Raw genomic sequence first — 25,052 nt, 5'->3', positions numbered from 1 at the left:
TTAAGAATTGTAGAATTTCCATTCTTTGCAATGTTATCCATAATTTGTTATGATTCATACAATAGAAATGCCTTTACATAGTCAATAAAGCACAGGTAAACATCTTTTTACGTTCTTTGCTTTCTGCTAAGATCCATCTGACATCAGCAATGATATCCCTAGTTCCACAACCTTCATCCATAAGGATTACAGCCTTGGAAACCCTATGGGACAGTTCTACTCTATCTGTATGGTCACTGTGAGTCAGAAGCAACTCCACAGCACACAGCAACAGCAACAATAGTTTCTAAAATCTGACCATTTCAAACCCAAACATGTTTACGTAACTCTCAAATTACTTTCTTAAGCACCAGTGATAAAAATGTGTAGCCCTTATGAAGTTGCTAGATAAAAAAAAACATATTGTAGCACTGTATGAGCAGCTTCCTCTTGGCAACCCTGACACTAAACCACACAACTTCATTCTCTCCTAAAATCCATGACTTAACCCAGCACTGCCAGAAGGCCTAGGAGCCTTTTTATTTCCCTCCCACTGAAGTTGTGACAGACGTCAGTAGTGCCTGAACACTCATCATCTGGAGGTACTCCTCTTAGCTCTGAATAAAATCTTGCAAGTATATGCAAGGCAGGTACTGATGAGGGTAAGAAGAGTTCAAGTTTCTTTCTTACTTGCTGTGCACCAGACATTATACTAAGTGCTTTATTCACATTTTCTTATTTAATCCTTACAGGAGTATCACTTATAGTGTTGTTTTTGTTATTGTTAGTACTAGTAATTATTATCATAATAGTATTGTCATCACCCTCATTTTGCAGATAAGGAAACTGAGACTCAGAGAAGTTAAGTTACTTACTAAGGGCCACAAAGGATAAGTGCAGAGTAAGAATATGGACCCAGACCTGTCTGATTTCCAGTGTTCCAGAGCACGGAGTCACATTTCAAATCTTAATTGAAATGTGACTTAGGGGAAAACTAAATTTGTACCTGCTGACCCATGGCTTCACTTCTTCCAAATATTTCCTCTCATTTAAGAATGATAAAGACTTTGCCTCTATTATGTATTCAGTTCTCCCTTGCCTTGCCTGTAATAGGATACCCAGGTATGGAATGTGCTAACTAGGCTTCTTCTGGTTTTGTGGGAAGAGCTGAGTTCCCCAGCCCGCCCTTCCCATGACCACCTAACTCAGGCAGAATTGTCCACCCACAAGCCTGAGAGCATTAGAGCTAGAATCAATGGCTTTAGAAATCAATCAGTCAAACCCCCTCATTTTCAAGTAAGGTTCCTGAAGCCCAAAGAAAGGAGGAGACTTGCCTGAGGTAGAACCCTGAAAGTGACAGATCAAAGTGTAGAACTCACATCTCCTGATATTCTGGCCAATGTCCTTTCCAGAATACAGTACCAAGAAAAGACTCTGCAATGAGAAAAAAAAAAGCTGAGGGGTATGATCCTAGGTATAAAAATAGTATATAGATTGGGTATGGTTTTGATTTTAAAATGTCTATATTTGTGTTCTTAATTAGCTAGCTAACTGGTAAATTTTGCCTAGACCAGAGACTAGGATAGCATGGGAACTGATAGCACTCAAGATATCAGGCTGGTGTGGGAAGCTAGAGAACTATCAAAAAAGAGAGAGAGAGAGAGAGAAGAGGGCTAAGAATGTGGAAGGTATAGGAAAGAATGGTAAACATTCTTTTGTCATTTGGCTTAATACTAGCCCTGGGACTCATCACCCCTCAGAGGCCACTATATCTTCTCCCTTGGCCCAATGTTTTACAATGTTATTTCCGGTGTGACTCTCTTCCCCCATTGATTTCATTGCCTTTCTTTGTGTGTGTGTTTAAATTATGTTGCAGAAAAAATCGAGCTCCCAAACAGCACCAGCACAGAAGTTGAGATGACACCAACCAGCGATGCTTCAGAGCCTGTACAAAATGGAAACCTCTCCCACAGCATTGAAGCTGCAGAAGCCCAGGTACTGCTTTTTGCCACTGCTCTTCTGGGCCTCTGTTCAGATTGGTGTCCTAACCTAGCAGCACAGAATGCTACATTCTCCCCAGAGGCCCTGGACACCAGGCAAGTCTTAGTCTTCCTTGTGTGTTTCCACATACCAGCCCAGGGCCCCTCATGCATCAAGCTGGATGTTTATTAAATGAATATGCACATACTTTAAGCCACTATTTCTCCAGGTAAGGTTGAATGACTTCATGCATCAGAATCTCCTGGGGATGTATCCACTGGGCCTGCTGATGTGGGACCATAGTCTCAGGGTACAACATGCTTAATTGGCAAAACATAGTACATAAAAATCTTGTTCTACAACCTACTTGGTGAGTAGTGACTGGGGTCTTAAAAGCTTTTGAGCGACCGTCTAAGATGTAACTGTTGGTTCCTCTCATCTGAATCAAAGAAAAGTGAAGAAAATCAAAGGCATCTGGAAACAATTAGTCCAAAGATAAGCTGGACCATGAGGACCTCAGTCTTCATTACCCTGAGACCACAAGAACTAGATGGTGCCAGGCTACCAATGCCAACCACTTGGAAAGGGGTCAAAACTGGAGATCCTGGATAGAGTGGGAGGAAAAATGTGGAACAAAATTCAAAAACACAAAAATTACTAGAATTAGTGGTCATGTAGAGTCTAGTGCAACCCCTAAGACTATGGCCCCGGGTTACCCTTGGGGCCTAGAAATGGACTCACTCCCATGGATTGGTTTTCAGTCCAACAGTCCAACACACCTACTCTAGAGAGATGTATCCCTTAGAGCAATCAGCCACAAGACACTAGATAGGCAGCATTCACATAGAGGGAAAGCTGGACAGATGAGTGCATAGTTAAGAAGAGCACAAGGAGGGGGCAGTCACAGGAACAGGAGAGGAGGAGAGTTTATTATGGTCAGGGATGGTAATTGGGGCCTGAAATCAAATGTGCATGAAGTATTGAATATAAAACAATTTTGCTTTGTAAATTTGCACCCAAAGCACAACAAATTAAAAAAAAAAAAAAAAAAAGGAATCTCCTGGAGATAAACACAGATTCCTGGAGCCTAATGAAAACCCTAGACCTAATGAAACAGAATCTCTGTAAAACAGGACCCAAGAATCAGTATTTTTAATTAGCTTCCCAGCGTCTCTTGATATATGAGAAAGTTTGATAGCTGCTGCAGTTCAATCATTTCTCTATGTCTTTAAGGTCAGAGCAAAATAACAGACACCACAGCCATTACACTCTGATGGGCCCTCTTTGACCTTCCCTGTCACTGCAGTTGAAATTGATCAACACTGTTGCCAACCAACTGTTCCATTGTGCAACCAACAGATAGCTCATTGATCTAGTAATTATCACTATAGCTATTTATATCTATTTTTTGTTATTAGCGGCTGTTGAGTAGGCCTGAGTCATGGCAACCACATGCACAAAGGAATGAAACTCTGCCCAATCCTGTGCTGTCCCTATGATCTGCTGAGGATCAGACTGTGATCCATAGGGTTTTCACTGCCAGATTTTTAGAAATAGATCACCAGGCCTTCCTTCCTAATCGTTCTTAGTCTGAAAGCACCATTGAAAGCTGTTCAGCATCATAGCAACATACAAGCTTCCACTGACAGTCAGGTGGTGGCTAAGCATGAGGTACGTTGGCTAAGAATTAAATGCAGGTCTCCCTATGGAAGGCAAGAATTCTACCACTGAACCACCACGGTGCCATAACTACCATTTATCAAGCACCTAATATGTACTACAAATACTCTGCTAGGCACTTACACATACTGTCACCTTTACAACTCACAGCCCCATTTTGTTCTTTAGGAAGTTGAAACTCAGTGAAATGAAGCAGTTGCTTGAAATCACCTAGCACAGAGATGGCAGAGCTGAAATTTGATCTCAAGAATATCTAAATATGATGCCTGTACTATTTCCACTCTGCACATTGCCTCTAGCCCACAGTTGCTCAAAAAGGAGGCAGACTCCCTGTGGTGCTTGTTAGATTTCTGCACCCTAACCTGATCTGTGGGAGCTCTGGTAGCATAATGCCTAAGGCACTTGACTGCTAACCAGAAGGCTGGTGGTTCAAACCCACCAGCCACTCCTTGGAAGGAAGATGGGGCAATCTACTTCCGTAGTGATACTGCCTCAGAAACCCAAGGAGGGGTCACTATGAGTCAGTTCTGACTCGACGGCACATAACAACAACAACAACAACCTGATCTAGTGAATCAGAATTTCTAAGGCATGGAGCCCAAATTTGCATTTTAATCAGGTAGCCTAGGTCAGTGCTGTTCAAACTAAAATATGCTTATGAATTTCCTGGGAGTCGTGTAAAAATTCAGACTCTGATTTAGTACATCTGGGTTGAGGCTCAAGAGTCTGCATTTCTAATAAACTTCAGGTGATAGTGATGCTGTGGGTCTGAGGACCACATTTTGAATAGCACTACCCTAAAGTTTAAGACCCACTCCTCTAGACAGAATTTTCCCAATAAGATGAAAAGTTACACACTGCCCACTAGTAGAACAGACTACAGGCAGTAAGGCAGTGCACTTTCTTCTCCTTTGTACCAAAATACACTCTGCAATAGAAGGAGTCTGCACTTCTTAGACAAGACATGCTAATTGTTGCCTGTTGCCCTTATTCCCTGAAGGAGCATGAAAAGTTTTTTGTTTAAAGGAAATGATAATGAGACTGCAGTATCTTCTTTTTTTTTTTTTTTTTATTAGGATTTGGGTGAAGATTTACAGAGTAAATTCACTTTTCATACAGCAGTTCACATATACTTTGTCTCATGTCATTGACCAAAATTTACAATGCAGCAGCTCCCCTCCCACATCCTCCCCATAGTTACCTCCTCCCAGTGTCCATCCCTTCATACTCTTCGAGACTGCAGTATCTTCTGCCCTGTCTCCTGTGCCTTCTAGGCTCCTTTGCCCTCCTGGGGTCTCTTTGCATTAGCTCAAGAGTGAGCTGGAAGGGCAGCTTATGTCCACCTGGATAAGCAGCAGGCTCCAAGGACACCTGGCTGCCCTTGGGGATGGCACAGTTGGTGTGCAGAGGGCAGCCCAGTATCTGTGTCTCTCCATCTGGCTAGCAGAGGGACAGATGGACATATGTGCCTTGCCACAGGGGAAGATCTTGTTACAGGGGAGCTCGGCCACTCTCTGAGCAGAATGCACCCCCAGGTCTCAACTCAGGGAAGCAGGCAGATATAGCAGACTGATACAGTAAGAGGTCAAGAGCAAACACCCCACCCAACACAGATGACTTCAGGACTGTCTGGTGGTGTATTCCAGATGCACCAGGCACAAGCTATCTGACCTCACTGAGCTTTAGATTCCTTAGATAATAATAATACTTATTAATATTATTCCTTAGAAAATAATAATAACAGATAATAATAGTACCTGCTTCATTAGGGTTGTTATGTGCCCATACTAACCATTTCTGAGAGGAGCTCACTGAGGTTGAGATGAATTTTTTTAAACTTTTTATGGTGATTTGGGTGAAAGTTTACAGAGCAAATCATTTTCCATTCAACAGTTTGTACACATTTTGTTTCTTGACATTGAGTGAAATCCCCACAATGCAACAGCTCTCTTCCCATTTCCTCCCTATGGTTACCTTTCCTGTGTCCTTCTTTTCTATGCATTCTTGCTTTTTGAGCTATCTCCCTGTGTAAATGCTGCCTTCTGATCTCCCATGGTTGATTGCTCTAAGGAGTGCACCTACCTGGTGTAATTGTTCACCTCATGTCTATTGTTTGGCTGAAGGTTGAGCCATAGGAGTGCATTCCATTCTAGGCCTGAAAGGTGACAAGGGGCCATAGTTTCAGGGATTTTACCAGTCTCTATCAGACCGGTAATCCTTGTCTTTTTTATGATTTTGAGTTTTGTTCCACATTTTTCTCCCACTCTACCCAGGATCCCCAGTTTTGATCCCTTTCCAAGTGGTTAGTGGTAGTAGCCAGGCACCATCTAGTTCTTCTGGTCTCAGGGTCTTGTAGACTAAAGTTCCCATGGTCTGCTACTCCTTTGCACTAATTGTTTCCATGCATCTTTGATTTTTTTCACCCTTCTTTGCTCCAGATGAAGCGAAACCAGTAGTTGCATCTTAAATGGCTTCGCACAAGCTTTTACGACCCTAGTTGCTACTCACTAAAGTAGGATATTGAACAATGTTTTTGTGTAGTATGTTATGGCAATTAAGCTTGATGTTCCCCACAATTAAGGTCCAAAGTCACAGGCCCAGTGACTCACTCCTTCAAGGTGTTTGGTTGTGGCTAAGAAGTTAGTATAACTTTGCCCCCATTAGCTCTATTATATATATGGACATTCTTACAGCAAATATAGCTATGTATATAGAAACATCATCTGCCAAACCTATATATGATCGTGTGTATTCCCATCACCTACTTATATCTGATTATTTTGCCTGTCTACCCATGTATTTACCCATACATTAATGTTTGCTATTACTGATAATGCAGTTTTGTGTTTGTAATAGTATCTACCTTTGTTGCTGTACCTCTTCTGCACCTCTCTGGGTCTTTCTTTTCCTTAGTGATATTGTGCTGGTCACTCACTTTTGGTGTATTGCTTTTCCCATCACCCAAATCAATATGTGTCTTACCTAACTAGCTATTTTCCCTCACCTCCCCTTCCATCCCTGGTAACCAACAAAGTTTCCTTCCATGTGTAAACCTTTCCCTGACTTTTTATAATAGTGCATTCATACAATATGTGTCCTGTGATTGACTTATTTCACTCAGCATCCAAGTTCATCCACGTTCTGAGATGTTGTGCAGATTCTTCAATATTCTTTAATGTTGCATAGTATTCTATTGTGTATGTACCATAGTTTGGATATCCATGTATCCATTGAGGAGCACTTCATTTTTCATCTCTTTGTTATTGTGACTAGTGCTGCGATGAAAATGAGTGTTCCTCTATCTATCTATCTATTCATGTCCCAGGAGCTCTGGTTGCATGGTGCCTAAGGCATTTGACTGCTAACTAAAAAGCTGGTGGTTCAAACCCACCAGCCACTCCTTGGAAGGAAGATGAGGCAATCTACTTCTGTAGTGATTCTGCCTCAGAAACCCAAGGAAGGGTTGCTATGAGTGAGATCCAACTCAACAGCAGTGAGCTTGGTTTGTTTTTTTTTTTTTTGGGGGGGGGGGGGTATTCATGTCCCAACTCTCACTTCTTTAGGACATACACCTAGTAGTGGGATTGCTGAATCAAATGGTATTTCTATATCCAGCTTGTTAAGGAAGCACAATACCATTTTCCATAGGTGTACCATCAAATAGTCTCACCAGTAGTATATGGGAGTTCTAATCTCTCTACACCCTCACCAGTATTTGTTGTTTTCTGTCTTAATGAACTTTGCTGTTCTTGCTAGGTGTAGATGATATCTCATTGTTTTGATTGGCATCTCATTAATGGCTAATGATTGTGAGCATTTATGTGTTTGTTGGCTACCTGAAAATCTTCTTTCATGAAGTGTCTATTCATGTCTTCTGACTATTTTTTAATTGGATTGTTTGTCTTTTTGATGTTGAGGTGTTAAAATTTTCTATAAATTTTAGAGATAAGTCCCTTGTCAGATATGTCATTGTCAAATATTTTTTCCCAATCTGGGATTATCTTTTTACTCTTTTGGAGTAATTTTTAGAAGATCTCAGTCAACTAGTTTATCTTCTTGCTATTTGTGCATTTTTTGTGTTATATTTGATTATCTATTTATGTCCTAAATTAAGGTGATCAAATATAACCCTAAGTTTGCCCTTATTTTCTCTTTGATAAACTTTATAGTAAGTTTTACATTTCGATCTTTGATCCATCTGAAGTTTGTTTTTGTGTATGGTGTGAGGTATGGATCTTGTTTCTTTCTTCTGCAAATGGATATCCAGTTTTGCCAGGACCATCTGTTAAAGAGACTATCTTTTCCCCATTGAATGGGTTTTGGCCCTTTGTCAGCTGTCCACAGGTGGATGGATCTGTTTCTGGATTCTCAATTCTGTCCCATTGTTCTGTGTGTCTGTCTTTGTACAAATAGCAGGCTATTTTGACTGCCATGGCTGTATAGTAGGTTTTTATATTGGTGAGTATAACACCTCCTACTTTGTTATTCTTCACTAGTGCTTTGCTTATCTGAGGGCTCTTTCCTTTCCATATAAAATTAGTGATTTTTTTTTTCATGTCCTTAGAGAATGTTGATGGAGTCTGGATTGGGACTGCATTGAATCTGTAGATTGCATTGGGTAGGATTGACATTTTCACAATGTCTTCCTATCCATGAGCATGATATGTTCTTCCATTTATGTAGGCTCTTTTATAGTTTCTTGTAGTAATGTTGTGTAGTTTACTTTGTATAGGTCTTTTGTGTCCCTAGTAAGATTTATTTGTAAGTATTTTATCTTTTTGGTAGCTATTGTAAATGGTACTGTTTTCCCTATTTCCTTATTTTCGTTCCAGAGATCTCTTTGTTGATGTAGAGGAATCCAAGTGATTTTTGTATGTTGTATGTTGTTGTATCCTGCCACTTTGTTGAATCTTTCAATGAGTTTAGTAGTTCTCTTGCTAAGTCTCTTGGTTTTCCTATGTATAGGATCATATCATCTGCAAACAGAGATAAGTTTTACTTCTTCTTTGCCAATTTGGATGCCTTTTATTTGTCTTTCTTGCCTTATTGTCATGGCTAGGACTTCCAATACAATGTTGAATAGAAGTGGTGATAAAGGGCATCCTTGTCTGGTTCCCATTTGCAAGGGAATGCTTTCTGTCTCCACTGAGAATAATGTTGGCTGTTGGTTTTGCATACAAGTCATTTATTACATTGAGGCATTTCCCTTCTGTTCCTATTTTGCTGAGAGTTTTTATCAGGAATGGGTGTTGGATTTTATCAAATGCCTTTTCTGCATTGATTGATAGGATCATGGTTTTTTTTTTTTTTCCTTTGTTTTATTTATGTGATGGATTACATTGATTGTTTGTCTAATGTTAAACCATCCTTGTATACCCAGTATGAATCCCACTTGGTCATGGTGTTTTTTTGTTTTGTTTTATATAGTTTTGGATTCTAATGGCTAGGATTTTTACATCTATATTCATGAGCAATAGTTGTCTGTAATTTTCCTTTGTAGTGGTGTCTCTACCTGGTTTTTGTATCAGGATTATGCTTGTTTCATAAAATGAATTTTGGACTATTCCATCCTTTTCTACATTCTAGAATAGTTTGAGTAGAATTGATGTCAGCTCTTCTCTGAATGAATGTTTGGTAGAATTCTCCAGTAAAGCCATCTGGGAAAGGACTTATTTTTGTTGGTGGTTTTCTTATGACCTGTTCAATTTCTTTCTTTTCTTTTCTTTTTTTTTTTTAAAGTATGTTTGGAAGCATTTGGCATACAAATCAATCAATAAAGAAAGATTTGCAGTGGGTAAACAATTATGACCCGATATGATCATGGATATCTGTACAAAGTACTCTGGGAACCTGCTACAGTGAGCATTTTATCCTAACCAGACAGGTAAAGGACCATAGAAGAGGTAATATATGAGCTGGGCATTGGTGGGTGAGTAGGAGTTTGTCACTCAGAGAAGGAAAAGATGACCAAGAAGACAGTATGTACAAAGGTATAAAACCTTTAAAGAGGCATTTGTGTTTTGTGATTGGCAAAAAATCCAGTGGAACTGGAGACTAAAATATAAGACAAGGAGTGAGTAGAGATCCATCAGTAAGGAGTGAGTAGAGATCCATCAGTGAAAATAGATTGAGCTGAAATTTTCCCATCATTCATGTATTCACCAAACCTTTATTGCTCACCAAATATGTTCAAGTGATGTGCTGGGCACTGGGGAAGACTTAGTAAGTAGAACACACATTCTAGCAAGGCAGAGAGACTACAAATATAAAACAAGATATAATTAACAAGATATAAACAAGCAATAGCTATGATGAAAAAAAGCAGAGAGGGGTGACAGAATCCCTGGGTGGTATGAATGGTAAACACAGTCTCAGCTGCTAACTGCAAGGTTAGAGGTTTGAGTCCACCTAAATTCACCTCAGAAGAAAGACCTGGCGATCTACTTCCAAGAAATCAGCCATTGCTAACCCTGTGGAACACACACAGGTTTACTTTGACACACATAAGGTCACCATGAGTCAGGGTTGACTTGAGAGCAACGAGTTTGGTGGCAGCAGATTTGTTTTATAGTAAGGCAACTCTTTTGAAAATGGTCAAGAGAAGACCAAAATGAAAAAAGACTGGGTACAATTGAGAGCTGTTGCTTCAGAAGTCAGCAAGCAACAGACCATGGGCCAAATCTAGCATGCAGCCTGTTTTTGTACAGCCATGAGCTAAGAATCATTTTTACATTTTTAAAGGGCTTTAAAAAGAGAAGCATCAGCAGCATATGTGACGGAGACCATGTGAACCATAAAGCCTAAAATATTTACTATCTAGTCCTTTGCAAGAGAAATTTTCTCACCCCTGGTTTAGACCATCTGCAGTCTTTAGGGATGGGAGGAAAACAATGAGGAAATTCTTCATGTACTAATGTGGAATGAGCTTCAATACATATTGTTAAGTGAAAATGGCAACTTGGAATAGTAGAAAGGCCTGGCAATCTACTTCCAAAAATTAGCCAATGGAAACCTTATGGATCATAACAGAACATCATCCAACTGGCCTGCTTTGGACATGTCATCAGGAGGGATCAATTTCTGGAAGAGGACTTCATGTTTGGTGAAGTAGAGGGCCAACAAGGGTGAGGGAGACCCCCAGGAAGATGGATTAACATAATAGCCCCAATGATAGATTCAAACATGCCAGTGATCAAGAGGATGACACAGGACCAGGCACCATTTGCTCTCTTGTACATAAGGTCACCATGAGTCAGAGTTGACTCCATGGCAACTGTCTATCTATGTATCTGCCTAGCTATCTGTTTCATTTTAATACTTACTCAACACCAGTAGCACCAACAATAAAAATGATAACGTGGTAAATTAAAACAGAAGCAATATGCTTTAGTTGAACCTCCTGAGTTCAAAGCCCAGTTCTGCCATTTACTAACCGTATGACTTTGGGCAAGTTACTTCACTTCTCTGTTCTCCATTCTCTTTCTCTGTGAAACAGGGATAATAACAGCACCTATCTCATAGCATTGTTGTGAGGATCAAATGCTCTTAGAACAGTTCCCGGCACATAGTAAGCACTGCATAAAACCAGTTGCCATCAAATCAACTCTGACTCGTGGTGACCCCTTGTATGTCAAAGTAGAATTATTCTCCATATGGTTTTCAGTGGCTGATTTTTCAGAAGTAGATCACCAGAACTTTCTTCCCAGGCATCCCTCTGTGAAGTCGTACTTCTTCTCAGTTAACAGCCAAGCATGTTAACCATTTGCACCACATAAGGACAAAGCACTATGCTGTTGTTGTTAGGTGTTGTCAAGTCTGTTCCAACTCCTAGTGGCCCTGTATACATCAGAACAGAACACTGCCTGTTCCTACACCATCCTCACAGTCATTGCTATGTTTGAGTCCTTTGTTGCAGCCACTGTGCCTATCCATCTTGTTGAGGGTCCTCTTTTTTGCTGACCCTCTGCTTTACCAAGCATGATGTCATTCTCCAGGGACTGGTCCCTCCTAATAACTTGTCCAAAGTATGTGAGACGAAGTCTCACCATCCTCACTCCTAAGGAGCATTCTGGTCGTACTTCTTCAAATTCAGATGTGTTCATTCTTCTGGGAGTCCACAGCATATTCACTGCATAGGTATTTGCTATTATTCACAGTACTTGCTAAAACATATTTTTAAGCGGCTAATGAAATAGCCTAGATGACAGAGTCTTAAATCAAGTATTGGCTGTGTCATAGATGGCAATGACTGGATTGGAGAGCTATTTCTGAGCCAGAATCAAGGAAATTTGGTAATAAATTTCCAATAAAATTGGTCTACCACTGAACTACTACTCTGCTCATCCTAAAAATGTAGGGCCAACAAAATTGGTTGTAGTGAGTGAACAAGTAAATGATGTAGTTGATGCTGTGATCTCCAGGCTGGAGAGACTGGGTCAGATGAGTGAATTAGGGCTATAATTCCAAAGCCAGCATATGAGACATGAAATCAGAATGCTCAGGCCACCTGAAGTGCAACTTCACAGAAATGATTCAATTCTTTTTGTACTGTGTTAGTAATTTCCTTCCAAGGTGCATGAAAATCAAGCTACATGAAGACGGAGGTGTGCCTCTCAGCTTTATTAACAGAAATGATGGGCCCCCTGCACCGCACACTCGGCACTGGAGCTCTCCTGAGAGCTAGCCTGCCTCGTGTAATTAACCAGCTGTTTTAAAACCCCTTTTTACAAAGGAACTAATTTTACACTAACACCTCATCTCTGAGAGCTTTCTTCAGTACAAACTTTACGCTGGAAGTGACAGGGGAAACCTCTGTGCACCAGCTTTCTTGCATCCTTTGTCTATTCTGGGGAACCAAGAAATAATTGGACTTTTTAAAAGGCTTTGAATGAATTCAGTTCTCACAACGACTGATGATGCAATGCCTTTGCTGTGCCACAAAGAAAATGGATTTGGGCTGCCACTGAGAATTTACAACCTTACCAAATTTTCAATGTTGAGAACTTAGCCTTGTTTGAAAGACAATTCAGAGAAATTCCCTCCCACCCAGAACCCAGCATTTTATTACATTTTAATTTTGCCCATCAAGATAACAGCCAGGTGATTGCACTTGGCCCAGGGGCTCCACAAATCTGCCTGCCTTGAGGCATCATGATTCTCTTGCTGTGATACGTGAGGAAGCCCATTAAATACACTCATTCAGGGAAGAACAGGAAATACCTTGCAAGTTTCTTAGATTCTGATCTGGACAAAAGTCTGACTTTTTAAAATTATGTTGTACATTTTTAGGATGAGCAGAGTGGTGGTTCAGTGGTAGAATTCTCACTTCTGATAAAAAAAAAAAAAAAAAAAACCCGGGTTTGCTTCCCAGCCAAGGCACCTCATGCAAAGCTGCCACCCATCAGTGATAGATTGTATGTTGCTATAATGCTGAATAGGTGTCAGTGGAGATTCCAGGCTATGACAGACTAGGAAGAAAGGCCTGGTGATCTACTTCCAAAGTCACCCAGTGAAAACCCTAAGGATAACAGCAGTCCCATCCAGAACTGATCATGGGGATGGTATGGAACTGGGCAGTTTTGTTCCATTGGGCATGGAGTCTCCATGATTCAGGGGCTGACTCACACTCACTCTCACTCTCTCTGTGTGTGTGTGTGTGTGTGTATACATAGACATATATAGGAGCTCTGGTAGCATAGTGCCTAAGGCACTTGACTGCTAACCAGAAGGCTGGAGGTTCAAACTCACCAGCCACTCCTCGGAGGAAGGTTGGGCAATCTACTTCCATAATGATACCGCCTTGGAAACCCAAGGAGGGATCCCTATGAGTCGGGTCTGACTCAACAGCACACAACAACAACACATAGACATACATATGTATACACATATATACATGTTGTTATTGTTGTGTTCCTTTAAGTTGAGTCTAACTCATGGTGACCCCGTGTGAAAGAGTAGAACTGCCCCATAGAGCTTCCTAAGCTGTAATCTTTGCAGAAGCAGATTGCCAAATCTTTCTCCCTAGAGCAGCTGAGCAGGTTCTACTGTCTACCTTTCAGTTAGCAGTTGAGCACTTAACCATTGTGCCACCAGGGATCCTTCATATATACATACATACATGAGTGTGTGTATATATATGTATGTGTGTGTGTGTGTGCAGAGAGTATGTATATGTGTAAAATGAAAAGCCTTACTGATTTTTCTTATTTTCTCATTTTACCACTAAAATACCACTTTACCACCATCTTCCTCCCTTTTGGGAATTCAGCCCTGACTTGTTTCTCCCCAGAATTAGTCATTAGACTCAGTAGGATTTTTAAGAGCTGCTCTCCTCAAGCTTCATGGTGCTGATAAAAATGTTCTTTGCATTTTTAGCAGGCTTGAGTATTATATGACTGAATAAAGGATGAGTTTAAAAAAAAAAAACACACACTCACGGCCATTGAGTCTATTCCTACTCATAGCTACCCCTCCTTGTGTTTCAAGGCAGTATCTCTACAGAAGTAGATTGCCTAGTCTTCCTTCCAAGGAGTGGCTGGTGGGTTTGAACTGCTAGCCTTCTGGTTAGCAATCTAATACCTTAGGCACTACGCCACCAGAGCTTCTAAAGGATGACTGGGGATAAGCTAATAGAAGTGACTGTGATTTTAACTTTCTTGGAGCTAGTCTTAAAAAAGAATAAAATGCTTAAAAATATTTTTATATTAAATTTGGATCTCTGAAGGTGGAAAAAAAACATCAAGGACAGCAGTTTGTTAGGGAGTGTTGTTTAAAGTTAGCTATGAATTTAGAACTCTTTAGGGAGACTTCATAATGAATGTTGGTCAAGGAATGTTAGCTCTGATAAGGATTTCCAAGATTATCCAAGCAGATGGTATCTGCAATCTATGTGATATCTTTCTTCCTAAAATATTACCCTTATTTAGCAACCGTTTAAGTTCTTAGCAGTGGTGAAGTTTAACATAGGGTTTGGGAGCCCCTCTTACTATTCATAGAACAAGTATCTTATCTAAATGACTAATGTGTAATAACCAGGTCCACCATTTTGAAAGTTTAAAAATATCCCAGGACTGCATTTCTTCCTCTTCATGGGATTAATCAATATTGTGGAACATCAGTGAAGCAGCCAAGAAATGGAGGCATCAGTGGGTCTCTTTGTCCAGCCACTGCAGGAAACAAGGGCAATTCTAGGGCAGAGAGGCTAAGGCCTAATACTGAAAGTTAAGACAGCAGTCTTGATTTTCCAAGGCCAAAGCCATGTTACAAGTATGATTGCCTTAGAAAGGAGCTACACTGGTGTCAGAGAAAGCCCAATGCAAATTATAAAGCAAGCAAGAATTAAGGTGTTTTACCTACTCATTCTTAGCACTTGGGTTCCATTTCTGGAGAAGATGACATTTTTTTCTTTCAATGTACACATAAATTTGTAAAAGAAAACTTGAGGTGTAGTTCCTCTACCTGATGATCTGGACAGTATTTATCAAATGCATTCAGAGATCTTTTGAACACATTTAAAAATGCCAATAGATACAGATCAGACCCATGAGTTTCTGCCTAAACTTGATAATTAATAAAGAATTATATTGTCACTAAAGATGTTGAGGTTAATAACCCTATTTGTCATTGTGCCTGCTGAAGGAGTTTGAAGAATGGCTATTAATTGTTTACATAAAATACATTAAATCCTGACTGTTAATAAAAAGAAAAAAATATTCTATTACCATGTTGGAAAACATACTAACATTAATACACTGTTCCTATAAACAACTTCATTTAAATTGATAGTAAAGCAATGAGAATGATTTTAAATTATTTTATGATTCTCCAATATCTTTTATGTTGACAAATCTATTATGATTGGTATCAGCAATTGATTTATGAAGTCCCTGAAAACTGTACAAAAACCAATTTACAATAGCAATGCAGAGAGAAATCCGTCTTGTCTGTATGTTACACCTCAGAATTATTTGGGCAAAATGCAAAGTGAAGGAAAGCAATTGCATTTCACTAGAAATGTCCAAATGTCATTTTACTTATAATGAAATGGTTTCTTAGCTCCTTGGGAAACTTGGGCCCAGACAGCCTCATCATTCACAGCATAATGTTTTGATACCTTAGTTTCAGTTCAGAATCTTGTAAAAGTAGAAGATTAAGTTGTGTTCAGGTTGCCATTGCTGAGTGCAACCTTCTCATTTTGTGTTTTATATGCTAAAGCCTTGATGCTACAATTTTTCCTCACCTATATATAAAGAAAACCATATTATATTACGAGGAGAATAAATTATTTCCTACCACCAGGCAGGCAGGGGTTTATCACTTTTTTAAAATGGTAAATCTGTTTGCTACTTAAATGTTAGTTCTGTTGGTTCAGGATGCCCACACAGAAGGCAAGGCAAACATCTCAGATGATGTTCTCTTCCAAAATAAGATGCTTTTTGACATATGGAAAGAGATAAGTGATGGGAACATAAAGGATAAGAAGAGAATGAAGGATGTTGATTTAAAAAATACAAATCCAAGGACACTGAGAAAGTAAGAGAAAAAAAATATTTTTCTAAGATTCAATAAAGAATGAGTGAAAAAAAGGCAATTTAAAAATAAACTATAGTAAGTGAACACAATGATTTATTTCTAAGACAAAAATAAAATCTATGCACAAATGAGATCTTTAAAATAGATTGGATCAATGTCCATATGGTCAGTAAGAACTCAAATCTCATAGTTGAGTAACTGAGCATTTCCAAATGCAGCTCTCTGATTTTCCATCGAGTCTAACAAAGTTTCTTCTCATAGACTCTCATTTTCATTCCCTTTTCAAAGAGGAAAAGCAAATTAAGTCTTACTCTCTTACTCTTAGCATTAGGGGAGCTCTGGTGGCTAGTGCCTAAGGCATTTGACTGCTAACCAGAAGGTTGGAGGTTCAAACCCACCAGCCACACCTCAGAAGAAAGATTGGGCCATCTACTTCCATAGTGATACTGCCTTGGAAACCCAAGGAGGGGTTGCTATGAGTCGGATCCAACTGGACGGCAGTGAGGTTTTTTTTAGTCATAGCATTAGAGTTCTTAGCAGCCTCATTCCAGAACCCTGAATAGGCTTCCGAAGTGACTCACAACTTACTTGGCAAGTCCTGAACTCTAGTTTCAGAGTCCAAAAAAATTCATTTGTCCATGTGTCACTTAGCGATTTCGAGGTCAGACCTCTGGGTCTGTGAAACCAAAATGTCATACAAGCAGCAGTGAATATTCCTTTGTGTTGCTCCTTCCATATGCCCATTTTAAGCATAATGTTCTGCTTCTGTTGTCACTTGACGTAATGAAGTCCGATTAGTGTTTGACTCCACTAAGCAGCCAATCAGTTTAGGGGAAAATAGAGATGCAAACCACTTACTGTCCCTGAACTTGGTAAAAAAAAAAAAAAAAAAAGGAATTTATTGGTGAGCATTCATACCATTTCCTTTGTATTACAGCACTGGTGCAGTTTAAATGGAGAACACTCGATAGAATGCTCTATGGAGGCACCTTGTACTTGCCAAATAGTTGTTGATTTCAATGTTTTCTACTGTATTACAGTGTAACTGTGCATTTTGTGGTAATTCTAACCTTGACAGATTCCAACTCTACTATTGTTTTTAGCTCTGCACAAAACACAGAATCTAGGTGTCACAATATTATGAGTCTCACCGTCTGCTTGGAAGCTTTGTTTCTGAAAGAAAGTCTATTTAAAATTTACCTACTGGAATAAAATAGCATTTGCCTCCTTAGAGCTGTGGAAATTTCCCTTTCATCTTGTTTACAAAGACCTTCTATTTATTCATATTGCCTAAGAGAAAAAGAAATTAGATCTCAGATATCACTACAGTCAATGAAGGCTCAATAAATAGTATATGGGTGGACAAGTGGGAGAACAAAATTATTGCAGTTTCCATTTTCATACTGAATTATAGGATTATAAAAGTTTATTGCTAGAAGTAGCATTATAACTTACCTAGTCAAAACCTCTTCTTTCTCCTAGATGTCTGTGAAGAAGTTATTTTCCTAAACATTCATTAAAAAAATATATATTCATTAAAAAAAATAATAACCACCAACATTATTGTTTACTAAGTGACAAACACTGTTCTATGTGCTTTTCATGGATTATCTCAGTTAATTTTATAACAATAATGTTGTAAAACAACTTTCTGGAACAGAATTCATGTTTAAGACAGCCTTGTGTCTGACTTCTATTTAATGGATGACCATATGAGAAATGGATCTTCTTTGTCTATTGATCCATTCTCTAAACAATCCCTTCATTAGGTAAAATACTGTCAAGATCTCTTCTCTCCCTTGGAGCTGCCCACATATGCATTGTACCAGCACACACACCATTTTACCAGTTCCCAAGGAAACCTAATTGGAAAAGTAAAACATGCCACCTTTGTCAAAGAGTGTATTTTCAATGCTTCAACAATGAAAGATAGGGGAAGGAGGTAGGAGGGGAAGCAGCTGGTCCCGTGTTTAAATGATTCTGTTTTGTTGTACATATTCTTCATATTAAGCTTCCTTGCCCTTTGAACTCGGGATGCTGGAGTCTGAAAATAACCCGTGGTGTGAACAGTTAATGCTCCTGGCTACTAACCGAAATTTCAGAGTTTCAAGTCCGCCCAGAGGCAACTGGGAAGAAAGGGCTCATGATCTGCTTCTGAAATCTCAGCCACTGAAAACCCTATGGAGCACAGTTCTACTCAGACACACATGGGGTCGCCATGAGTTAGAGCTGACTCAATGGCAACTGTTTTTATTTTTTTTTAATTTCAGTTCTTGCCAAAGTTAGCCTCAGGACAGTTTATTATTACAAAGGGTTCAATCCATCTTCTACAATTGCCCCCCTAGATATCCATGTTGAAAGTAGTTGATGCAGGATTATCCACAGTTATGGGAACCAGGGGTGACATCAAGCAATGAAATGCACATAAAATCTCAGGCCCTCATTTTGGCCACTGATGTACTTGGTTGCCATCTATTCCTGGATCAAACCTGGGCTAAATTTCTGCATTTTTTTCTTTGGGCAGATATGCTAAAGAACAAGTCTTTCTTATTAACAAATTCATGTTGTTATTAATACAATGAGGTCCTGACATTCATTGGTATGAGCACCTACATGCCATTGTTAAATTTGTAGCTAGCACCTTGGAGACTCAAGGAGATAGAGGAGGAAGAGACCATCACAAAAGCCCCCCTATCTACATACCCCCAAATCTGCCCTTCATTTCTCCCTCAAAGCTACCCTAGATGTTCTAGGGGTCTGAGAACAGGAAAAGAATGCAGTGCTCAGCTCTTTCTGATCAGCTTTTTAAATTAAGAAATGTAGGCCGTCTAAACCACCAGAAATTAAGCTCAAGAAAATCAAACAAAATTATGTCAATTAAAGGTTTAGTGTTTTTGCTTTAATAAGTCAAGTTTATTATAAAACAAAGCTGGGAAGCCTTGTTTCATTGGACACAAAGCCCACTCATACTGATTTTTGTAGGACTGAGTAAGGAGGCAATGTTGAATGATGGGAAAAGATTTGAGCTTGGAGTTAGGGAGTCAGTTAGGCCCAACCAGAAACCGTGACATTTCTTTAACGGGCCACTTCATCGCATCATCCTCATCCATCAAATGAAGGGGTTGGTCTCAATAAGGTAGGGCCCTTCCAACACTGACATTTATGTCTCCTCTCTTGAAGCCTGGAGCTCCTATTCTAAATGATTGCAGGGTTCTATGATTGCAGCTTGTTTTTGTGATTTATTATTGTCCATATGATGAATTGAGTGTCAAGTGCTTAGACAGAAAGGTGGCCCCCTATTAAAAGATTCCTGGAGACAAAGAAGATCTGCCTGTCAGTGACATGGTTTTTAAGGACTCCTGGGGCCTAAAAGGCAGTGAAGTGCACCAGAATCAGACACCCTACAGATTGCATCTAGTAGATGTTCTTCAACTATTCTGGCGTTTTCACAGATTTGTCCATGGAGTCACAGCTAGTTAGATTGTTGGCAGAAGGGAAGAGTACTAACGTTTATTGAGTTCCTGGTTGCAGCAGGCATTGTGCATCCTCAAATTGCCTGAGAGTTACTATCTCCAGCTTATAAATGAATGCCTACCAAATAGTCTAGAAATTTCACATTTTTTATTATACCTTTTTTAAAACTTTGTTGAGAGTGATGTTTTTAATATTCTAGATGCACACATCCAACCTCACTTCTAAGGCTCAGCAGAAGTTTTTATTGATCTCTATTCTCATTCAGTCCTTCTGAATGGCCTCATTGACAATTCCTAGCATGGCCCACACCCTGTGAACTTTGCTTTATCTGGGCATTCAATTGCACATATATGTGGCTGAATAGTGTGTAAATATAAGTGGATTTTTTTCTATCACTATAAGTTATAGAAACAGCAAAAACAACAACAAAAATATGTTAAGAATCATCCTCTTTAAGTGGAAGCACAAGAACTTACAATCTTCACCTTTACCCAACTTTGCCATGGCCCCTGTTTTAGCATGGACTGGCTTTTTTCTTCTGCCACACTAAGGGCTACTCTGAAGGCGCTTCCCCAATAAGAAAGGGTGACATTTCTGAGTTCTGAAGTCAATGGTCCTCTTGTTGGTTACAGAGAAGTGAGAGCTTCATTTCGAACCTGAATCAAACCCCAAAGGAGCTGGTGTCTGGGCAGATCCAAAAGATCCTCTGAGCTTGCCCTTATGAACTGGACATGAGATATTATTACCAATAGATACAACTGGACTTCAAGATAGCCTATTTTCAGTTTGCCTCCCAGGTTTTCAGTTTAATTCTCTGATAGAAGAGATGATATTAAAGTGGACTCACCTTCACACTGAAATCTTATACAATGCCTTTCACAGACAAGAAGGAGAAATTGGGTTGCTTCCGAATAATAAGTTTTTCTGGCTTCAGAGGCAACCTCTGGACTGGTAAATCCAGCCCACACACCCCATGGGAGATCTGATACCTACTTTGAGGTGAGCTATCCATATAAAGCATAAGTGAGAAGAGTGAAAAATTCATATTCTATGATTGCAGCTTGTCTTTGTGATCTATTACTGTCCATATGATGAATTGAATGTCAAGTTCTTGGACAGAAAGGTTGTTGTTGTTGTTGTTGTTATGTGGTAGCCCCCTATTTAAAGATTCCTGGGGACAAATAAGAACTTGAATATAGATTTTTATGCTACTAGGCCACAGCAGACAAGCTGCTGTGACTCCTCCCCACTCACTGAAAAAAAGAGAAAAAAAAGCACCCACTACCGTTGAGTGATTTCTGACTCATAGAGACCCCCATTGGGTTTCTGAAGCTGTAAATTTTTACAGAAGTAGATTGTCCTGTCTTCCTTCCATGGAGTGGCTGGTGGGTTGAACCTTCTGGTTAGTAGTCAAATGCCTTAGGCATTGCACCACCAGAGCTCTCCCCATTCAGTAGATAAATAAAAATAAGTTGATTGCTCCAGAGACTTCTAGGTAGATGCTCAATGACCTTGGGAGTTGTCCTCTCCCATCCATAGGCTTCCTGATGCCAAACTTTCATATTTAAATCTCCAGTATTGACAAATGAATCCTAGAAGACAGTAGTCCAGTTATCACTGAGAATAAAATCTCAATTTTCTTTTCTTTTTTTTTTTTTTTAAATCTATTCAATTTGATAAAGGAGCTCTGGTAGCATAGTGCCTAAGGCACTAGGCTGCCAACCAGAAAGCTGGCGGTTCAAGCCCACCAGCCACTCTTCGGAAGGAAGGTTGGACAATCTGCATCCATAGTGATATTTCCTCAGAAACCCAAGGAGTAGTCGCTATGAGTTGTGTCTGACTCAATGGCACATAACAGCAACAACATTCAATTTGATAAAGTTATGTCACAAATTCTATTAGACTACTGAGAAGTTTCAATTTGTTACTTAGGTCTGCCTACCTTGTTTCCCAAGGATTTGAAGCTGCTTAAAAAATGCATACAACGAAAAGGGATAAAATGAATAGTTCTGAGAAAATATGAGAAAAAACAAGAATAAGAAAATGGTAAGACTGGAGTGAGGTTAGCACAGAGAAATATATACCACTTATTTCTAGGGCTGTGGTTGCTGGATGGGGGTGACAAATTTGTCTCTGAACTCCCCTGTGGAAAAAGCAAAAGAAGAATAATATCAATTACCTGATTCATAGTATTCTTAAGATTTTTTTAAGGTTTCCCAGAGGAAGCATGACTTTTCCTGGTGCTGAGAGCTGAAAGATATTTCTCCCGTGAGTCCTCATAAACAGAACACTGGATCAGGTAGGATAAGGTTCTATTGTGAGCAACTGAAAACCCAAAATAACAGTGGCTTAAAAACATAGGATTTAATGTCTCTTTTAAATCAATATAAACAGTCCAAGGCTTAAATGGCTTTCAATGGGTGTCAGGAATGAAGATTTTCTATATTGTTCCTCCACCTCATGGTCCAAGATGGCTGTTTAACCTCCAGCCAAAATGCCCATATTCTCGTCAGCAGGAAAGAAGGAATGATGAAGGAAACATTCCCCCTCTCTTTATCGATATACCCAGGAAGTTGCACAAGACACTTCTGATTACATCTCATTGGCCAGAAATTAATCATATGGACACACCTAGCTGCAAGGGAGGCTGAAATATAGAGTTTATTGCAGCCTCACCTAAAAGTGAGTTTTCTGTTACTAAAGCAGAAGGTCAGAATAGATAATAGAAGACAATCAATAGTCTCTTGCCCCATATGCTGACAGCATCCATGTAATTACATAAATAATAAATCCTCTGGAGCCATTTCTTCTGCCTCCACTTTTAAGTCTAAGACTCTCTGAAAGCAAGAGCCCTAGAACTTAGCACAGTGTTTTATACCTAAAATATGCTCAGTGAATGCTTACAGATGATGATGTCCAAGGAATCACAATTTGAGCAAAAACTACAACCCACAATTCTAATTCTCTATTACCTACTCATCCTTGAAGCTGCACTGATGCTTTCAAAGTATGACAGACAACACACCACTATGTAGGAGCTTAGCATAATGTATGGGTTTTTTGTTTTAATTTTGTTGTGATTTGGGTAAAAGTTTACAGAGCAAATTCACTTTCCATACAGCGGCTCACATACACTTTGCCTCATGACATTGACTACAATTTCCCACAATGCAACAGCTCCCCTCTCACTTCCTCACCATAGTTACCTCTTCCCTGTCCCCTTCCCTCCCCTGCACTCCTGCCCCCCAAGCTGTCTCCCTGTGCATACACAGCCTTTCTATTCTCCCATGATTGATCTCTCCAAGGAGTGTATCTATCTCAGGTAAATGTTCAGCTCATATGCCTGTCTTCTGTTTGGGTGGAAGCCACAGGAGTGGGTTCAATTCCAGACCTGAAGGGCAGCTAAGGGCCATAGTCTCAGTGGTTCCATCAGGCTCTATCAGACCAGCAAAACTGGTCCCTTTTTTTTTTTTTTATGATTTTGAGTTTTGTTCCACATTGTTCTCCCACTCTATCCAGGATGTCCTACAGAGATCCCCCTCTGAGTGGTTGACAGTGATAGCCATGCACCATCTAGTTCTTCTGGTCTCATAGTCATATAGGCTGAGTATCTCATGGTGTACCAGTTGCTTGAACTAATTGTTTCCATGTGTCTTTGCTTTTCTTCATTCTTCTTTGCTCTGGATAAGGAGAGACCCATCATTGCACCTAGATGGCCACTTGTGAGCTTTTAAGATCCCAGTCACTACTCACCAAAGTTTGATGTGGAACGATGTTTTGGTTAGGATGTTATGCCAATTGAGTTTGATGTCCCTTGTGACTATGGTCCCAAGCTCACAAGTGCAACTAGTCACTCCCTCTGAGTAGCTGGCTTTGGTCAAGAAGTGACTATAACCTTGCGCCCTGTCAGCTCTACCATATACATGGGAATTCTTATAGAACATACAAATACACTTGTAGAAACATTGTCTGACAACCCTATACATGCATGGTCTTGGGCACACTCCCCCCTGCATAGACATATCTAATAGTTCAACCCGTCCACCCATCTATCCACCAGTAGGTCAATACTTGCCTTCACTGACAACGCAGTACTGTATGTGCAAAAGGGTTCAACTTTGTTGTCTGTACCTCTCATGCACTCTCTATGTCTTCCTCTTCCTCAGTGCCACTGTGTTCATCACTCACATTTAGTATATTGCCCTTCTCTTCCCCCAAATCAATACTTGTCTCTACCTATCTGACAGTGTTCCCTCCCCTCCCCTCCCCTCACACTCCTGGTAACCAACAAAGAAAATTTTCTTCCTTATATAAACCTTTCCTTGACATTTTACAGGGAGGTCTGGTAGCATAGTGCCTAAGGCATTTGACTGCTAACCAGAAGGCTGGTGGTTGACATCCACCAGCCACTCCTCAGAAGGAAGGTTGGGCAATCTACTTACAATAATGGACTAATACAATATTTGTCCTGTGATTGACTTATTTCACTCAGCATAATGTCCTCCAAGTTCATCCACATTTATGTGATGTTTTGCAGATTCTACCTTATTCTTTAGGGTTGCATAGTATTCCGTTGTGTGTATGTACCATAGTTTGGTTATCCATTCTTCTGATGATGGGTACATAAGTTGTTTCCATCTTTTTTGTGATGAACATGGGTGTGCATATATCTCTTCTTGTCCTGGCTCTCACTTCTTTAAGATACATACCTAGTAATGGAATGGCTGGGTCAAATGGTATTTCTAATTCCAACTTTTTAAGGAATTGCCATACTGCTTTCCACAGTGCTTGTATCATTTTACAGTCCCACCAGTGGTGTATGAGAGCCCTAATCTCTCCACATCCTCACCAGCATTTGTTATCTTCTGCCTTGTTGAACTTTGCTACTAGTTCTGGAGCAAGATGGTATCTCATTGTTGTTTTGATTTGTATCTCTCTACTGGCACATAAGTCGGACCCGACTTATAGCGACCCCTCCTTGGGTTCCCAAGGAGGGGTCGCTATGAGTCGGGTCCGACTCAATGGCACATAACAACAACAACAACTGGCACATAACAACAACAACAACAACTGGTAGTGTAATGCCTAAGGCACTTGACTGCTTACCAGAAGCCTGGCAGTTCAAACCCACCAGCCACTCCCTGGAAGGAAGGTTGGGCAATCTGCTTCCACAGTGATACCACCTCGGAAACCCAAGGAGGGGTCACTGTGAGTCAGATCTGACTCGATAGCACATAACAACAACAACAACAATGGCTAATTATCGTGAGCATTTCTTCAGGTGTTTGTTGGCCACCTGAATATCCTCCTTGGTGAAGTGTCTATTCATGCCTTCTGCCTATTTTTTAATTGGATTACTTGTCTTTTTGTTGTTGAGGTGTTGGAGTTTTCTATAAATTCTAGAGATA

General features: G+C 39.9%; 1 protein-coding gene across 1 annotated transcript in view; it reads left to right on the top strand.

Moving 5' to 3' along the window:
* SLC24A2 (solute carrier family 24 member 2) overlaps positions 1–25,052 on the top strand; it is a 344,409-nt gene that overhangs the window by 284,182 nt on the left and 35,175 nt on the right. The window contains exon 6 of the mRNA XM_042782499.1: positions 1,856–1,974. Within this exon, the coding sequence (XP_042638433.1) occupies positions 1,856–1,974 (119 nt within the window). The remainder of the gene's footprint in view (positions 1–1,855; positions 1,975–25,052) is intronic.

The sequence above is a fragment of the Orycteropus afer genome, unplaced genomic scaffold (assembly GCF_000298275.1).
Source record: "Orycteropus afer afer isolate SDZICR_OR568_19922 unplaced genomic scaffold, OryAfe1.0 scaffold00345, whole genome shotgun sequence".
In the NCBI taxonomy this organism is placed as follows: Eukaryota; Metazoa; Chordata; class Mammalia; order Tubulidentata; family Orycteropodidae; genus Orycteropus; species Orycteropus afer.
Note: the sequence above shows the minus strand (reverse complement) of the source record. Positions and strands in the feature narration are given on the sequence as shown.